Source organism: Crocodylus porosus, unplaced genomic scaffold, assembly GCF_001723895.1.
Source record: "Crocodylus porosus isolate Cpor-Errol unplaced genomic scaffold, CroPor_comp1, whole genome shotgun sequence".
Classification (NCBI taxonomy): domain Eukaryota; kingdom Metazoa; phylum Chordata; order Crocodylia; family Crocodylidae; genus Crocodylus; species Crocodylus porosus.
Window position 1 is genome coordinate 46,242,130 of NW_017728943.1, and position 14,024 is coordinate 46,256,153.

Consider the following 14,024-nt stretch of genomic DNA (forward strand, 5'->3'; position numbering starts at 1 on the left):
AAGGCTTGTAACATCCCCTTTTTATATACAGCAATTTTATGCTATTATTAATGGGTTTATGTTTACTCACTAGGCAGGAGAATTAAGTGCATGCATATTTTTTTGGAGACTAAATGCATGGAATTTATTACTTGAAAAGCACCAGTCAAGTTAGTTTATAGATTGCATGTAAGTTCAGAAACACATAGGAACCAATCTCCTTTAAGTGTAATAATATTTAGAACTCTTCATCCGCTGAATGCAGGGTAGTTTTCAAAAGGGAGAAACAAATATGTATTTCTAAAGTGAAGCAATAGAGACATAGACTTTTAACCTCTCAATTTAGGCAGTAGATTTAAATCAAGAGGTTAAAAGACTGTCAGAACATGGCAGTTTTGACAGTGTTATAGTAAATAGTCCTCACTAATTTAAGGCATTAAAATAAGGAGCAGATAAGGTACAACTCCCTTTAAAAAAAAAAAAAAGTGGAATTTTAAGTGCCCAAATACCAGTGTGGGGGGAGGGGGAGTGATATATGCCTAGAATCTTAGGTTGGTCTGGCAGCAGGGCACTGATATGATGTGCGTTTATCAGTCAGCTGCCTTGGACACTTGCATCTTCAAGTGTCTATCTCATGTTGAACCTTGCTATAGTCCCTCTTCGTGCCTTGGCATTTGTGCCTTTTCCTGCCATGGCAGGGGGTCATGCTTGATGATCTGCTCGGGTCCCTTCCGACCCTACCAACTATGAAACTATCTCCCAGTGTTCCTTCATTAAACAAATGATCATGTTTGCAGCAGTGGAGGTAGTTGCGATATGATGCATAGCCTCTTATCCCATGGGACAAAAAGTCCTACATGTGTTCAAGGCAACTGTTAAACCTAACAGCAAAATTTATTAATAAATATAGAGCTGGAGATATAAATGTAGTATATGTAGGACTGGATGGGGTCTGTGGTCCATTATGTTCAAATTTCTGCATTCAGAGGCAGTCATTTTGCCAAAAGATTCTACAGGATTATCCTGTCTGGCCATTCTTGCACACAAATACATTTTAGTGTGCCACAGGTAAAGAGCAAAGGAAACTGACTATTTTATTTAAATAAATAAATTGTATGCATGTATTATATAAAATATAAATAAATAATATAAAACAGTGTGTGTAATAGTAACTGTTTAACATTTAAAATAAAAGCTGTGGGTTTTTTAATAGGATCACAAAATAACCCTCAGTGGCTTGGGACAAAAATAAGAAATATCTACCTCAGTGGCTAGGGACAGAAATTACGCACACAGTGGTTTAAGTCCAGGGTTCCCAACCTCTGGGCCACAGTCCAGTGCGAGGCCATGAGGGGCTGGCTGCCAGACCGGAAGTGACTGTGGACCAGCAAACCATGGACTGGAAATGACAAGCATACTGTGGACCGGCAGCCAACCCTTTTTTATACTGAGTATAAGGAAGGGTTGGCAACCTGCCCAAAGTCTTCCGGTCCTCAGACTAAAAAGTTTGGGAACCTCTGGTTTAAGTGATCAGAAACCGGTTTGGATCTGTAACACAACAGAAATTTAGTGCACATAAACCACTTTCAGAATGGCTGAAACTGGCTTAAGATAAACTTAGATGGATGTAGTATCAGACTTAACTAATTTAAGTTAAATCAGTTTATTGAGCTTCTGTCCCAGATCCCCTCCAGATTCAAGTTAACATGCAGTCCCCCAGCATCCCAGGATGCTTTAGACCTCCCCCGCAGATGCTCCTGTTGCAGGGTAGGTGGTCTAGCCTTAGCCCAAGCTGTCTGCTTCAGTGGAGCAGGAAGGTATGCTCTAGCAGCCCCCGGTCCCCACATGTAAAGATTCCCAAAATGATTTACAGCCAGGATGCACTGACTCCAGCAGCAACTGTTATGGAAGTCTTTCTTTATATATATGGCCCAACAGTCAGGATGTCTTTCTGTACATCTCACTACTAATAGGATGTATTATGTGAAGTGATCTTGGGGAGAGGAGTGAAGGGTTCACATGGCTGATGTGTATGTGGAGATTTTGAACCAAATTGTTTTTCCTTTACAGCTTCAAGGAAAGAAGCAGCATATCAGAGCCTTGCTGATTGATAGGGTCATGTTGCAGCATGAGGTAATACTTGTTCTCTACCAATTTTCAGTCACTACTGTACTAGGAAAAATTACATGGCTACATAGTCATTTAAAGGCATTCTGTACAATAACTCTTATGTTTGTGTAACTCTAAATATGCCCTATATCTAACATGCAGTTTTCTACTTAATTTAGCTGAGAACACTAACTGTTGAGGGCTGTGAATATAAAAATATACACCAGGGAATGATCAGGGATCTTCTGTGCTTGTCCACAAGTTCCTATGGTCAGGTAAGCAAAAATCATCTTTGTTAATTTGCACAGTTGTGGGGGGGGCGGGGGGGGGTTCAGCTTGATATTTGCAGTGGATAGATATAATATAGTTCTTTTTTTGGAAGGCTCTTCATTGTTAAAATGTCTCTATTTGTTTCTAATGCTAGGGAAACATTTAATCACTTATGATTATTTTCAGAGCTCTTGCCAATCCTTGTCAGGCCAAAATTGTAATGTCCTTTGAAATTTATACAGGTCAGGTTTTTTTGTCCTGTGAAGTACATTTGCTTAAATTGCTAGAAGCCACATGCACATTTCCAAAGGAAATAAAATCTGGTGTAGAATCGTCTGGATTAGTTAAAAAAAAAAAAATTGAATTTGGTATAAATGTGCTAACTACGCATCTTTTAACAGTTCTGTAGATTAAATTCTCTAACCATACCACAGGTACAGCAGGGATTGACAAACGTAGCAGTAGTAAGCGGCTATACATTGGTTAAGAAGTTCAGTAGCGAGCGCTGTAGTAAGGAAGAGAGCAATATATTGTTATCAGATTACTAGTGCAGGCCCTGATTGCTATGTTTTTATTAATGTTAGACCATATAAAGTAAGGCAGTAAAGGGGAAAAATTTTAAAGCTGTGCTTACCTGGTACTGTGGCTGAAACGAGACATTTTAATTTTAAATCAAAATTCCGTATTTTTTCAAGGTTTCTGAAAACATTGTGGAGAAGTGGTTTGTCACCTAGATAATTAGCATACCCTGGGGGGGGACTGCTTTGTACCTAAACAGTACAACCTGAATTGATTGGAAGACGCTACGAAAATAATTAAAAAAATAATAATAATAATAATTCTGACATCAGTTTTAATGCTCTTCCTGCACAAGTCACTATATCAGTGTGTGCTGGTGAGGTGTCCAAAGGATTAGAATTATGAGAATCAAAAGGAGAGGTCCCCCAGTGATATCTGCTAGAGAATCAATTGACTTCCAAATCTCAGCCCTATTAATTTTGACCATCTGTGGCTTTCTGCTATGCTATTCCCAATAAATTGGATATTGCCAGACTGGATCACACATTCCCCTGCAGCAACAAATTGTAATAACAGGCATGATGTATTCTTTTGCAAATTGCTTTAGTTGGATCATAGGCCTTTTTCATAGTTTCATAGTAGCTAGGTCAGGAGGAACCTGAACAGATCATCTAGCCTGACCCCCTGACACAGGCAGGAATGAATGCTGGGTTCACAAGACCCCAGATAGGTGATCATTCAACCTCCTCTTGAATTTGCTCAAGGTAGGGGTGAGGACCACTTCCCTGGGAAATTGGTTCCAGATTTTGGCCACACCGGCTGTAAAATATTGCCTTCTGACCTAACCTAAACCTATTCTCCAGCAGCTTATTACCATTGTTCCTCGTCACCCCAGGTGGTGCTGGGGAGAAAAGGGCTCTACCCTGTTGATCTCCCCTGATGAGTTTGTAGGCAGCCACCAAGTCCCCCCTCAGCCTCCTCTTGCTGAGGCTGAACAGGTTCAGGTCCTTCAGTCTCTCCTCATAGGGCCTGTCCTGCTGCCCTCTCACCAAGCGGGTGGCCCTCCTCTGAACCCTCTCTTGAAGTGTGGTGCCCAGTGCGGCCTGACCAAAGTCTCACAGAGGGGGAGTATCGCCTCTTTGGACCAGCTTGAGATGCATCTTTGGATGCATGACAAGGTATACTGGCCTTGTGGGCTGCAGTCTGGCATTGGCGGCTCATGTTCATCTTGGAATCAATAATGACTCCCAAGTTCCCGTTCTGCCTCTGTGCTTTCAAGAGGGGAAATCCCCAGCCTGTATGTGTTCTGTGGATTCCTTCTCCCAAGGTGCAGCAGCCCGCATTTGTCTATGTTGAACCCCATCCTATTCTCATCTGCCCACTTTTGTAATCTATCTAAATCTAGTTGCAGCCTCTCTCTCCCTTCAAGTGTGTCCACCTCACCCCACATCTTAGCGTCATCAGCAAACTTGGACAACATGCTTTCCACCCCCTCGTCCAAGTTGCTGATGAAGTTGTTAAACAGTGCAGGCCCGAGGACCAAGCCCTGTGGTACCACACTACTCGCATCTCGCCAGGTTGAGTGCAACCTGTCCACCACTGCTCTTTGGGTGTGCCCCGCCAGCCTATTTTTGATAGCTTAAATACACAAAATAGCTGATAAAAGTGATGGGAGTTCAGAGCATTGTGGAACCTCCCAGGTGCATATAGTTCCAGACATGCATTTCTTGTCTAGGGAGATTCTGTGGGTCTGAAGACCACCTAACCACTGCTATCAGAAGGAACAGTCCATAGAAATATGGAAAAGTAAATCTGACTTTTAAAGTGCTATTGATATATTCAGTAATGTTGGGCCAAGATTTTAAAGTTATGTTGAAAGTGATCTTTTTAAGTAAATGCTAGAAAGAGTGAAGTATATTGAAAGCAAATGTGTGATAGGGTTGGGGAATGCATTGTTAACCTTTCAAAAATAAAACGGGCTACATAAACCCTGCCCATTATGATGAGGACTAGGGTATCAATGCTGTATATATTTGTTTTCATACGCCTTGAAGGTCTCAAATATTTGTTTTTACAGGTCAGAAATAAAGCTCAACAAGCCTTCTTCACAGCACTGGGAACATATAACTTTTGTTGCAGAGATATCATTCCTTTGGTTTTGGAGTTCTTGCGTCCAGATCGGCAAGATGTCACTCAGCAGCAGTTTAAAGTACTGTCTCAATTACTTAATTTCAAATCTGTCTCCAGTTTGTGTCTGTGTAAGAGATTTTTATATGTTAAAATACATGCTCTTTAATATTTTTATTAGCATGACTTTGGGTTGGCTATATCTCCCATGAATGGCTAACCCTAGAGTGAGTGTCAGTAACCTTTCCAAATGAGTGCCAGCAAATAATAAAAAATATTTCCCTCCGCTTCTATATATGCATGCTCCATTTCATAAATTGTTAATAGCTGTTGGTAGCTTTGCCATTTCCAGTGGTGCTGAGAGGTATCCTGAATTGAACAAGGAGTTGAACAACAAAAATATGCTCTGATGTTTCACAGATAGGTTGGTAAAAAGGTGATAGGATCATAGGCATGGAAGGAACAACCTTGAGCCATTTAGTCCAGCATCTTCTATTTGTAGGCCATCTAACTGATGGAAATCCCAAAAGCACCATGTCAAACCACCCTCCCCTACAAGTACAAAAAAGGACATCCAGAATCCCTTGTGTTAACAACAGGATTGACAAGGACATTGGAAGAAATCCCCAGCTACTGTCTTACAGGGTGGTAGCTGGTTAATCCCTGCTCAGAATATCCTAGGAAATGGACTAGACCCCATGCTACAAATCAAGGCAAACATCTCAATAGTCCCACCAATCTGATCTGCAGGAAAAATTGCTTCCTGACCCCAAATTTAGTGATTGATATGAACCAGGGCAGAGAAGTGAAGCCCTCTAGCAATGCTACGTATGCATTTCAAGAATCATGGTGAATTATGAAGAGAGAACTCCCTGGTAACTACCTTTTTGAAGAGCATCAGAAGTATTTTTGCACAGTATTGAAAATGAATACTTAATATGGTGAGAACTATGGCAATATCTCATATTTGGGTAGTGAAGCTCAGGGCTTCCACCTCCATTAGTGTAGCATTTTATTTGCTGGTAAAATAGATTGTTTTATTTAAATAGATATATAATTTATATTTTAAATTTGGTTTTCTACAGGGTGCCTTATATTGTCTTCTTGGAAATCACAGTGGTGTATGCCTGGCAAATCTCCATGATTGGGATTGTATTGTACAGACTTGGCCAGCAATAGTCTCCTCTGGACTTAGCAAAGCCATGTCTCTGGAAAAACCATCTATAGTTAGACTTTTTGATGACCTTGCAGAAAAGATCCACAGACAGTATGAAACAATTGGATTGGATTTTACAGTAAGCAGAAAATTAAAAGTTAATATCTGTATTTCAGAAGATGTTTTGTTTATTTGATAAATTGTCTCAATTTTACATGTATTTTATTTCCTCTGACATCAATGGATCAATCTTGTACTGATTTCTGGCATACAGAAATGAACACCTTTTATTTCTGAGACTTGAATGTTCTACGTTTCATCCTAAAATCACTAGATTGCAGCCCCTTCGTTGAGTTTTAGAGAGGCCGGTATGAAATGTGAATGGAAACTGAAGTTAGGTTATCACCAGGGATCTGGGTTTTCCATTTCCCACAGAAAAACAGAGAAGACTACAGATTCCCTGTCTTTATTGGAGAAAACACTGATTTTTCTCTTTAGCAGAGAAATCCGCGGATTCTCTGCTTTTGAAAAAAGAGCTCTTGCAGGCTGGCACAACTCCAGCCTGCAAGAGCCAACTGCAAAAAGAGCTGGAAACCCCCAGCCCTGGCTGGAGGGAGAGGAGGAGGGCAGAGCCTGAGCCTCTGAGGCAGGCAAGGCCGGGCTCAGGCTCACCCTTTGCCCGTGGGGCAGGGCTGGGGAAGATGGTTGGGGGCTGAGGGAGCAGGGGGTGCTGCCAGCCCCAGGCGGGACGCAACAGCTGAGAGCAGGGCCAGGTGGTGAGGGCAGGAGTGCCCCTCTGTGGTGGGGGCTTTGTGGGAAAGTGATGCAGGGCACAGTGTGGTGGTGCCTGCCATGTGTGGGCCACACATGCCACCTGGCCAGCTGCCCAGGGGAGGGGGAGGTTGGCATGTGGCTGGAGCACAGCTCTGTGGCCGATTCAGCGAGGGATAGGGACGCAGGGGGTGGCTGGGGCTTGCATGCAGTGGCCACTGCAACTTGCTTGGAGGGCCGTGATGGCCGCTGCCTCCAAAACCTCCTGCAAGTGCCGCAGAGCCGTGCATGGAGCTGTGCAACTGGCTGCTGAGCAGCAGTGTGGTGGTGGCCAGGTGGCACGCAGCCATCCCCCCACCCCCCATCCCACACTGTGCCACTGCTGCTAGCTGCACAGCTCCAAGCATGGCTCTGCGGTAGCAGCAGGAGGTTGTGAAGGCAGCGGCAGTCACCGCTGGCATGGGCTGCCAGTGCCAGCGGTGATGGCCGCTGCGTATAAAAACTGCTGTTGCTGGCCATGCAGCTCCGTGGCAGCAGCAGCTGTCACCACTGGCACTGGCAGTCCCGCAGGCAAGCAGCTTTCCGTGCCAGTGGTAATGGCTGCTGCCTTGACAATCTCCTGCTGTTGCTGTGGAGCTGTGCTCAGAGCTGTGCAGCTGGTGGCAGTGGCGCAGTGGTGGGGCTGGAAATGGCTGCACGGTGCCACTGCCACCAGCCGCACGGCTCCAGGCACAGCTCCATGGCGGCAGTGGGAGGTTTTGGAGGCAGCGGCCATCACAGCTCTCCAAGTAAGTGGCAGCGGCCGTTGCATGCAAGCCCAGGCCCCAACCCTACCCCGCACCCCCATCTCTCACCATGGCTGCAGCATCGGCCACAGAGCTATGCTCCAGCTGCATGCTAGTCTCCCTCTCCCCCTCCCCCGGGCAGGAGGCCAGGTGGCATGTGTGTGTGGCCTGTGCATGGTGGGCACCACCACACTGCCTCCCATATCACTTGCCTGCAAAGCCCCCTGCAGGGGGGCACCCCTGCCCTCGCTCCCTGGCCCTGCTCCCAGCTGTTGCGTGTCACCTGGGGCTGGCAGAACTCCTCACTCCCTCAGCCCTGCCCCACTTACCTCTAGGATCCAGGGGCAAAGGGCATGGCTCTGCGGTGGCAGTGCTTGTCCACAAAGCCCTCCCATCCTTCATGCAGCCACCGCCACCCCACACCACCACGGAGCTGTGCAGTTGGTTGTAGGGCATGCTACTGTATGCAAGCTTCCTGTTTCACCCCCCCGGCCGGGTGGCACATACGTGGCCTGTACTTGGCAGTTGCCACCACACTGCTGCTGCCGCACCCTGTGCCACTTGCCCACAAAGTCGTGCATGTGGCTGTGGGATAGTAGCACAGGGTGTGGTGGCAGAGTTGCGGTGGTGGCCTCTGTGCGAACCTCCTGTCAGGCTGACCGGCATGTGTGTGGCCCACAAAGTGGCAGCCCTGCCCTTACCCCCTGGCCCTGCTCCTTGATCCACCCCCACAGCACCTTCCCTTTCCCCCACCCTGCCCAGTTCCTTCTCCCCACAGACTTTACCTGCTGGGTAAAGTGCCAGTGTCTGTGGGTCTGGTCTGGGGAGCTGTTGCAAGGGGCATCAGGAGGGCTGTTGAGATTGTGCGGGGGGAAGTGCAAGACACCAGCAGCACTGGGAGGGGCTTGGGGGGGGGCTTTAATTTTTATCACGATTTTGGGTTTTTAACCAGAGAATTTGCAATTTTTAATCAGAGAAAACCAGGATCCCTGGTTATCGCCTCTGCTAAGGGTGGTCCCTTCAGATTGTGGCTGATCTGTAGTGATATGAGTGTGAAGATGCTTGCACTGTCTTTGTTCTGTGTTATGTCTGCTCACCTTTTAGGGGCGGAAACACTAAATTTACCTAAATGAAAAAGGGTTTTGGAGGCATTATGCTAAAATAATTTACCATTTTTGTTTTAAGGTTAAATTTTTAAGGCATAGTTTATCGTTTAAAAGAAATGCAGTCATCACTCCATCTATATATTTTTATCTTTGCTTCGTAAAATAAGACTGACATATTTGGAGAAGTGACAACAAAGGAGAAACTTGAACTACCTTAGTAGTAGTTACAGAAAACTGAGTAATAACCTCTTCTGAAAGGATACTAGAAAGTTCACAAGCTGCTGGTTAGCTGAATGTTTCCCTTTTTGGTCAACAGGTTCCAAAGAAGTGTGCTGAGATAGCTGTACTGCTGCAAAGATCGGAACACCCCAGCACCAACTTGACAATGCTAACATCAGAAGAGATTCAGTTAGGAATTCAGCGCCAGAAAGAAAAGAATGCTGAGGCTTTGCAGTAAGCTAGTCTTTGGTTAACTATGCACAGTTGTAATGTTATAGTAGCTTTTAGATGATTAATTAATTAAGTTGATAGCTGATATCTAATTGATCTACATTAGTATAATGAATGTTGCTTCTGTGGAGGAAAAATTGGTATTTTTTCTAAGTTTTGAGACCCATTTGTGAGATTTGTGTAGAGCAATGGAGATCAGCCTTTTGGACTAGTGGACCTAAGTGCTTGTGAGCCAGCTGTACCATGGGCCAACACCCCTTTCTGGTAGGGAGGAGAATGAAGGAGTAGGGAGGTTGGTGCTAGTGCTGGAGGGAGAGAGGGGAAAAGTGGTAGGATGCAGGGCAGGGAAGGGGATGCACTGGGGCAGGCTACTTGCCACTGATTCTAAAAAAATAATCCTTTTTTCCAAACCTGATTTTACTTCATTGTTTCATGTTTCCATTTTTTTTGTCAATAGTATTGACTTTCAGGACTCTTCATTTGCATTTGAAGGGATGCCACTGGCTTCAATTAGCCTCTATAAATTCTTATATCATACTCTTCACTGTAATGCAGTGATTAGCAATAGTGTGTCATAGCATCTGGTTGTGCCAAAATGAGACATTTTTTTGTAAAGGGTGTCATGCAGTATTAGCACTGTCAGGTTGGCACACATCTCTGTGATTTACAAGATAAAACTACAGATCTCAAATAGTATCAAAATCACTCTCACCTGTTGTGGTCTTTCTGAATTCTTTGCAACAGCAGAAATGCTCTGGTTCTGTAAAGTTGGCATTTGCTGGGGGGTGTGGTTTGAGTCCTACAACAGGTGCCTTGCACCTAAAAAGTTTGAGAACCACTGCTGTACTATCTTGAGCTCACTATTGATGCATTCACGTAGTAACTGTCGTCAGTACAGCATTTTGACATAGACGTATTACAATACAAGTACCCATTAAGATGACTATACATCAGATTTTACGGTAGGTTACATTTGTGAATATGAGATCTTGGTTTGTAGTCTGTTTAATTGGCATTGCTGTTGTATACCTTTTTATTTCAGCTTTATTACAGGAAAATACTCTTAAAGTGTTTATGAAGAGAAAATGGAGGGGGTGCCTGGGTATTCTAGGAAGATTTGGTAATAAGAGAATATCACTGCTGCAGTAATAGGAGAGAAGTGGTGGTGATATGAGCCAAGGCTGATGTGGCTCTGGGGGCCATGGCAATGAATGCTGCTGCCATTTGCCCCACCACCAAATTTCTGGCCCTACTGACAGCACCTCAGCCTGTGTGACACTGCTTCGTGGGCCAGATCTGGCCCACAAGGCTGTCTTCAATGTCTGAGGTTAAGTAATCCTTTGGTGGTTCTTCCTCAACTTAGTAGCATTGCTGCTCCTCCACCTTCCCAAAATTACAATTATTAATCCTGCAAATGCTGTGCATTTATTACTGACTGTGGTTTATTTTGACTTTGGATTAAAGAGATCTTTTTCTGTCTTGACATTTTTTTTATGCTGCTTAGTCTCAATAGAGACTAGAAGGTCCTCCTCTCTAGATGTTCATTTTGCTTTTGTTTTTTTCAGAAACTATGAGAATCTGGTCAACATGCTGTTAGATTGTGTGGAACAAAGAAATCTGTAAGTTTATTCTTCTGTAAGCTCCTTTGAAGAAAGGGAGGGGGAGTACATTAGTAGTAATAAAATGTATAGTAGTAAAATGGGTAGTTTAAGTGACTAGGACATGCTATCTTTGATTTTCATTTTAGACTAGCATGAGTTTTTTAGATAAATATTAATCAAAAGATCTGTAGTATCTTGTCTTTTTTTTAAATAAATTTTGTTTTGTCTTATTTCACGGATTGTCACGGAGTTGGGGACTGACTAACCCCACAAATGGTCTTCTGCCTCCCTTATAGTGAAAAGGGAAGAGAAACGGGACAGTGTGCTTAGTTATCTATTCTTTCAAGCTATTTAGTTTATAACAGGTACAAGGCGCATGTTTCAGAATAAGACAAAATGGGCACGTCTGCACACAAACTAATTCAGCATAATAAACTCGGTGCAGTTCGCTCTGAACTTCCTTGCTCCCAGGACCGCACCATGTTGAGCTGAGGCAGCATAGCCCCAGCTAGCAGGGGGCCCACAGAGTCATCCTGCCAGCCTGGTGCTGTTCTGCCCAGGCTCAACATGCTGCGGAAGGGCTGGCTGGGGCAGGAGGGTGCTACAGTGCAGGGCTAGCCAGTACAGTCTATGCACAATCTAGACGTGCCTTGCGTGGACTAAGTAACTCCACCGTAGAATACTTGCGTTGTGCAGTACTATCCTGTAGATGGTGATGCTTTACTGTGGAGCTCACTAGGCAACTCTGCAGTAAGCATTTTGTGTAGCTGCACCCAATGTGTTCAGTTTGGATGCATTACATAGTCTTGTAGTATTTAGTAGTTAGGCTGCTGTGCAGTGGCCAGGTTCTGTTAAGCCTGTGGTATCGCAGTGTTCATATGTGCTGATTTCTTTATTTATCACTGCTAAGAATTATCAGTTCTTGGTATTAAAAGTATTCTGCCCAATACGATTCTGAGTAATGGACGCTATATTTTAACTGCCCTAAATCATTTTATTTTATTACTACATCTGCTTAATTTCAGTGATTTTTTTTCTTTGATACATTTTAATAAGCATCTTATGTGTAAGGTGCTGTCTTCTCCATTATTGCTTTTTGATTTTCAGACCCTGGAAATTTGAGCACATAGGCATTGGCTTTTTATCCTTGCTCCTGAGAGATGATAGGGTGCTGCCTGTCCGTGCCATAAGATTCTTTGTTCAGTGTCTAACCCATGATGCCATTGTGGTTCGTAAGGTAAAGTTCATACACGTTGAAAATTCCCACTTTCAGATGGATCCCTGGTCCATGTGTAAATGTTTTGTATAGAGCTCTATGTACCTATGAGTGACTGCATGTGTACACGCTAGTTTTTGCCCCTGTAAAAATTAGTTTAGGGAGTTCAGTAACATTGGCATTAGCTGTAGAAGCTTACATGTATAATTCAGTGAATACTCTTTCTTCATGCTAGTATTGCTTTTTATGGTATCTCCCTTAAATGTAATCAGTTCAGGAGTTCTGGTTAACAGAGCTTAAACACAGTGCAGAAGGATGTTCATCCCTGCTTTCTATGTATACCATTCATTTGGTTTAATGTAATGAGCACAGTAGTGTTTCCACCACTTGAAGCTGAAAAAATAAAAACAATAAAAAAGGTTGTTAGTTGTGGACTGCAGCTCCTGAGGAGGCAAACTCAGCTACTGATGTGCTTAGTGGTGGTAGTTATACATTTTGAGGGAATGCCTCTAAGCATTGTGTTAGTAAGATGAGTGGCCATAATGTGAATACAGACCAGTTCTTCCAGTGAGAATGTGAAATGGATACACTAATCCTCAGATTCTTATTTTTAGATGGCTATTTCAGCTGTTGCTGGCATTCTCAAGCAGCTGAAGAGAGTCCACAAAACGGTGCCCATCTGTCCATATGAAGTCAGTAAGTATTTGATAATGTCTAAAGTCTCTCCTTCAAATTTTCTGAAAATACCTTCCTCAACTACCTTACTAATAAAACAGCCTGTGTTCTGTGAATTCTTCAAGGTGTTAATGTTTTAAGCAAATAAACAAGATAAGTAGCCTATCCAGAATTCTTTTATATTATTTCTGTATTTGTTAGCAGAAGAGCTGACTTTTCCTGATTCTGAAGAACCCAAATACCTACCAAATATAGACAAGGTTATTTGGATGAATCTGATATCTTTTCATAGATTTCATAGACATTAAGGCTGGAAGGGACCTCAGAAGATCGAGTCCAGCCCCGTGCCCAAAGGGCAGGAAGTCAGCTGGGGTCATAGAATCCCAGCAAGATAAGCATCCAATTTGCTCTTGAAGGTGTTCAGTGTCGGTACTTGAACTGCCTTTGATGGCAGGCTGTTCCAGACCTTGGGGGCTCGGGCAGTAAAGAAGTTCTTCCTTATGTCCAGCCTGAAAACGGTCTTGCAGTAGTTTGTGACCATTCGACCTAGTCATCCCTTGGGGCGCCCTGGTGAACAAGTGTTTCCCCAGATACTGGTGATCACCCCTAATAAACTTATAGGTGGCCATCAGATCACCCCTGAGCCTGTGTTTTTCCAGGCTAAAGAGCCCCATGGTGCTCAGCCTGTCATTGTAAGGTCCGTTTTCCTGACCTCTGATTATGCGTGTGGCTCTTCTCTGGACTCTCTCAAGGTTCTCCACATCCTTTTTGACGTGTGGGGCCCAAAACTGGACGCAGTACTCCAGCTGCAGCCTCACCAAAGCCAAGTACAAGGGGAGAACGACATCATGGGATTTGCTTGAGAAACCTCTATGGATGCAAGCCAGCATTTTGGTCGCTTTACTAGCCACAGCACCTCATTGCAGGCTCATGTTCATCTTGTAGTCAGTGATGACCCCCATGTCTCTTTTTCTTCCATAGTGCTAGCCAGCGCAGCACTGTCGAGCCTATAAGGATGCTGCAGGTTTTTCTTCTCAAGGTGAAGAACCTTGCATTTTTCAATGTTTAAACGCCATCAGGTTCTCGTCCGCCCATTTGCTGAGCCTGTCCAGGTCAGCCTCAATCACCCACTTGTCTTCTGGCATGGATGCTTTGCCCCAAAGTTTGGCGTCATCGGCGAACGTGGCCAGTCCACTTCTGACTCCAATGTCCACATCATTAATGAAGATGTTGAACAATATGGGTCCAAGGACAGAGCCT

The 14,024-nt window shown here is 44.1% G+C and overlaps 1 protein-coding gene across 1 annotated transcript in view; it reads left to right on the forward strand.

Annotated features, from left to right (window-relative positions):
• PSME4 (proteasome activator subunit 4) overlaps positions 1-14,024 on the forward strand; it is a 115,564-nt gene that overhangs the window by 71,354 nt on the left and 30,186 nt on the right. The window contains exons 25-32 of the mRNA XM_019549302.1: positions 2,050-2,112; positions 2,268-2,363; positions 4,955-5,086; positions 6,090-6,299; positions 9,139-9,275; positions 10,838-10,891; positions 11,981-12,110; positions 12,704-12,785. Coding sequence (XP_019404847.1) covers positions 2,050-2,112; positions 2,268-2,363; positions 4,955-5,086; positions 6,090-6,299; positions 9,139-9,275; positions 10,838-10,891; positions 11,981-12,110; positions 12,704-12,785 — 904 coding nt within the window. The remainder of the gene's footprint in view (positions 1-2,049; positions 2,113-2,267; positions 2,364-4,954; positions 5,087-6,089; positions 6,300-9,138; positions 9,276-10,837; positions 10,892-11,980; positions 12,111-12,703; positions 12,786-14,024) is intronic.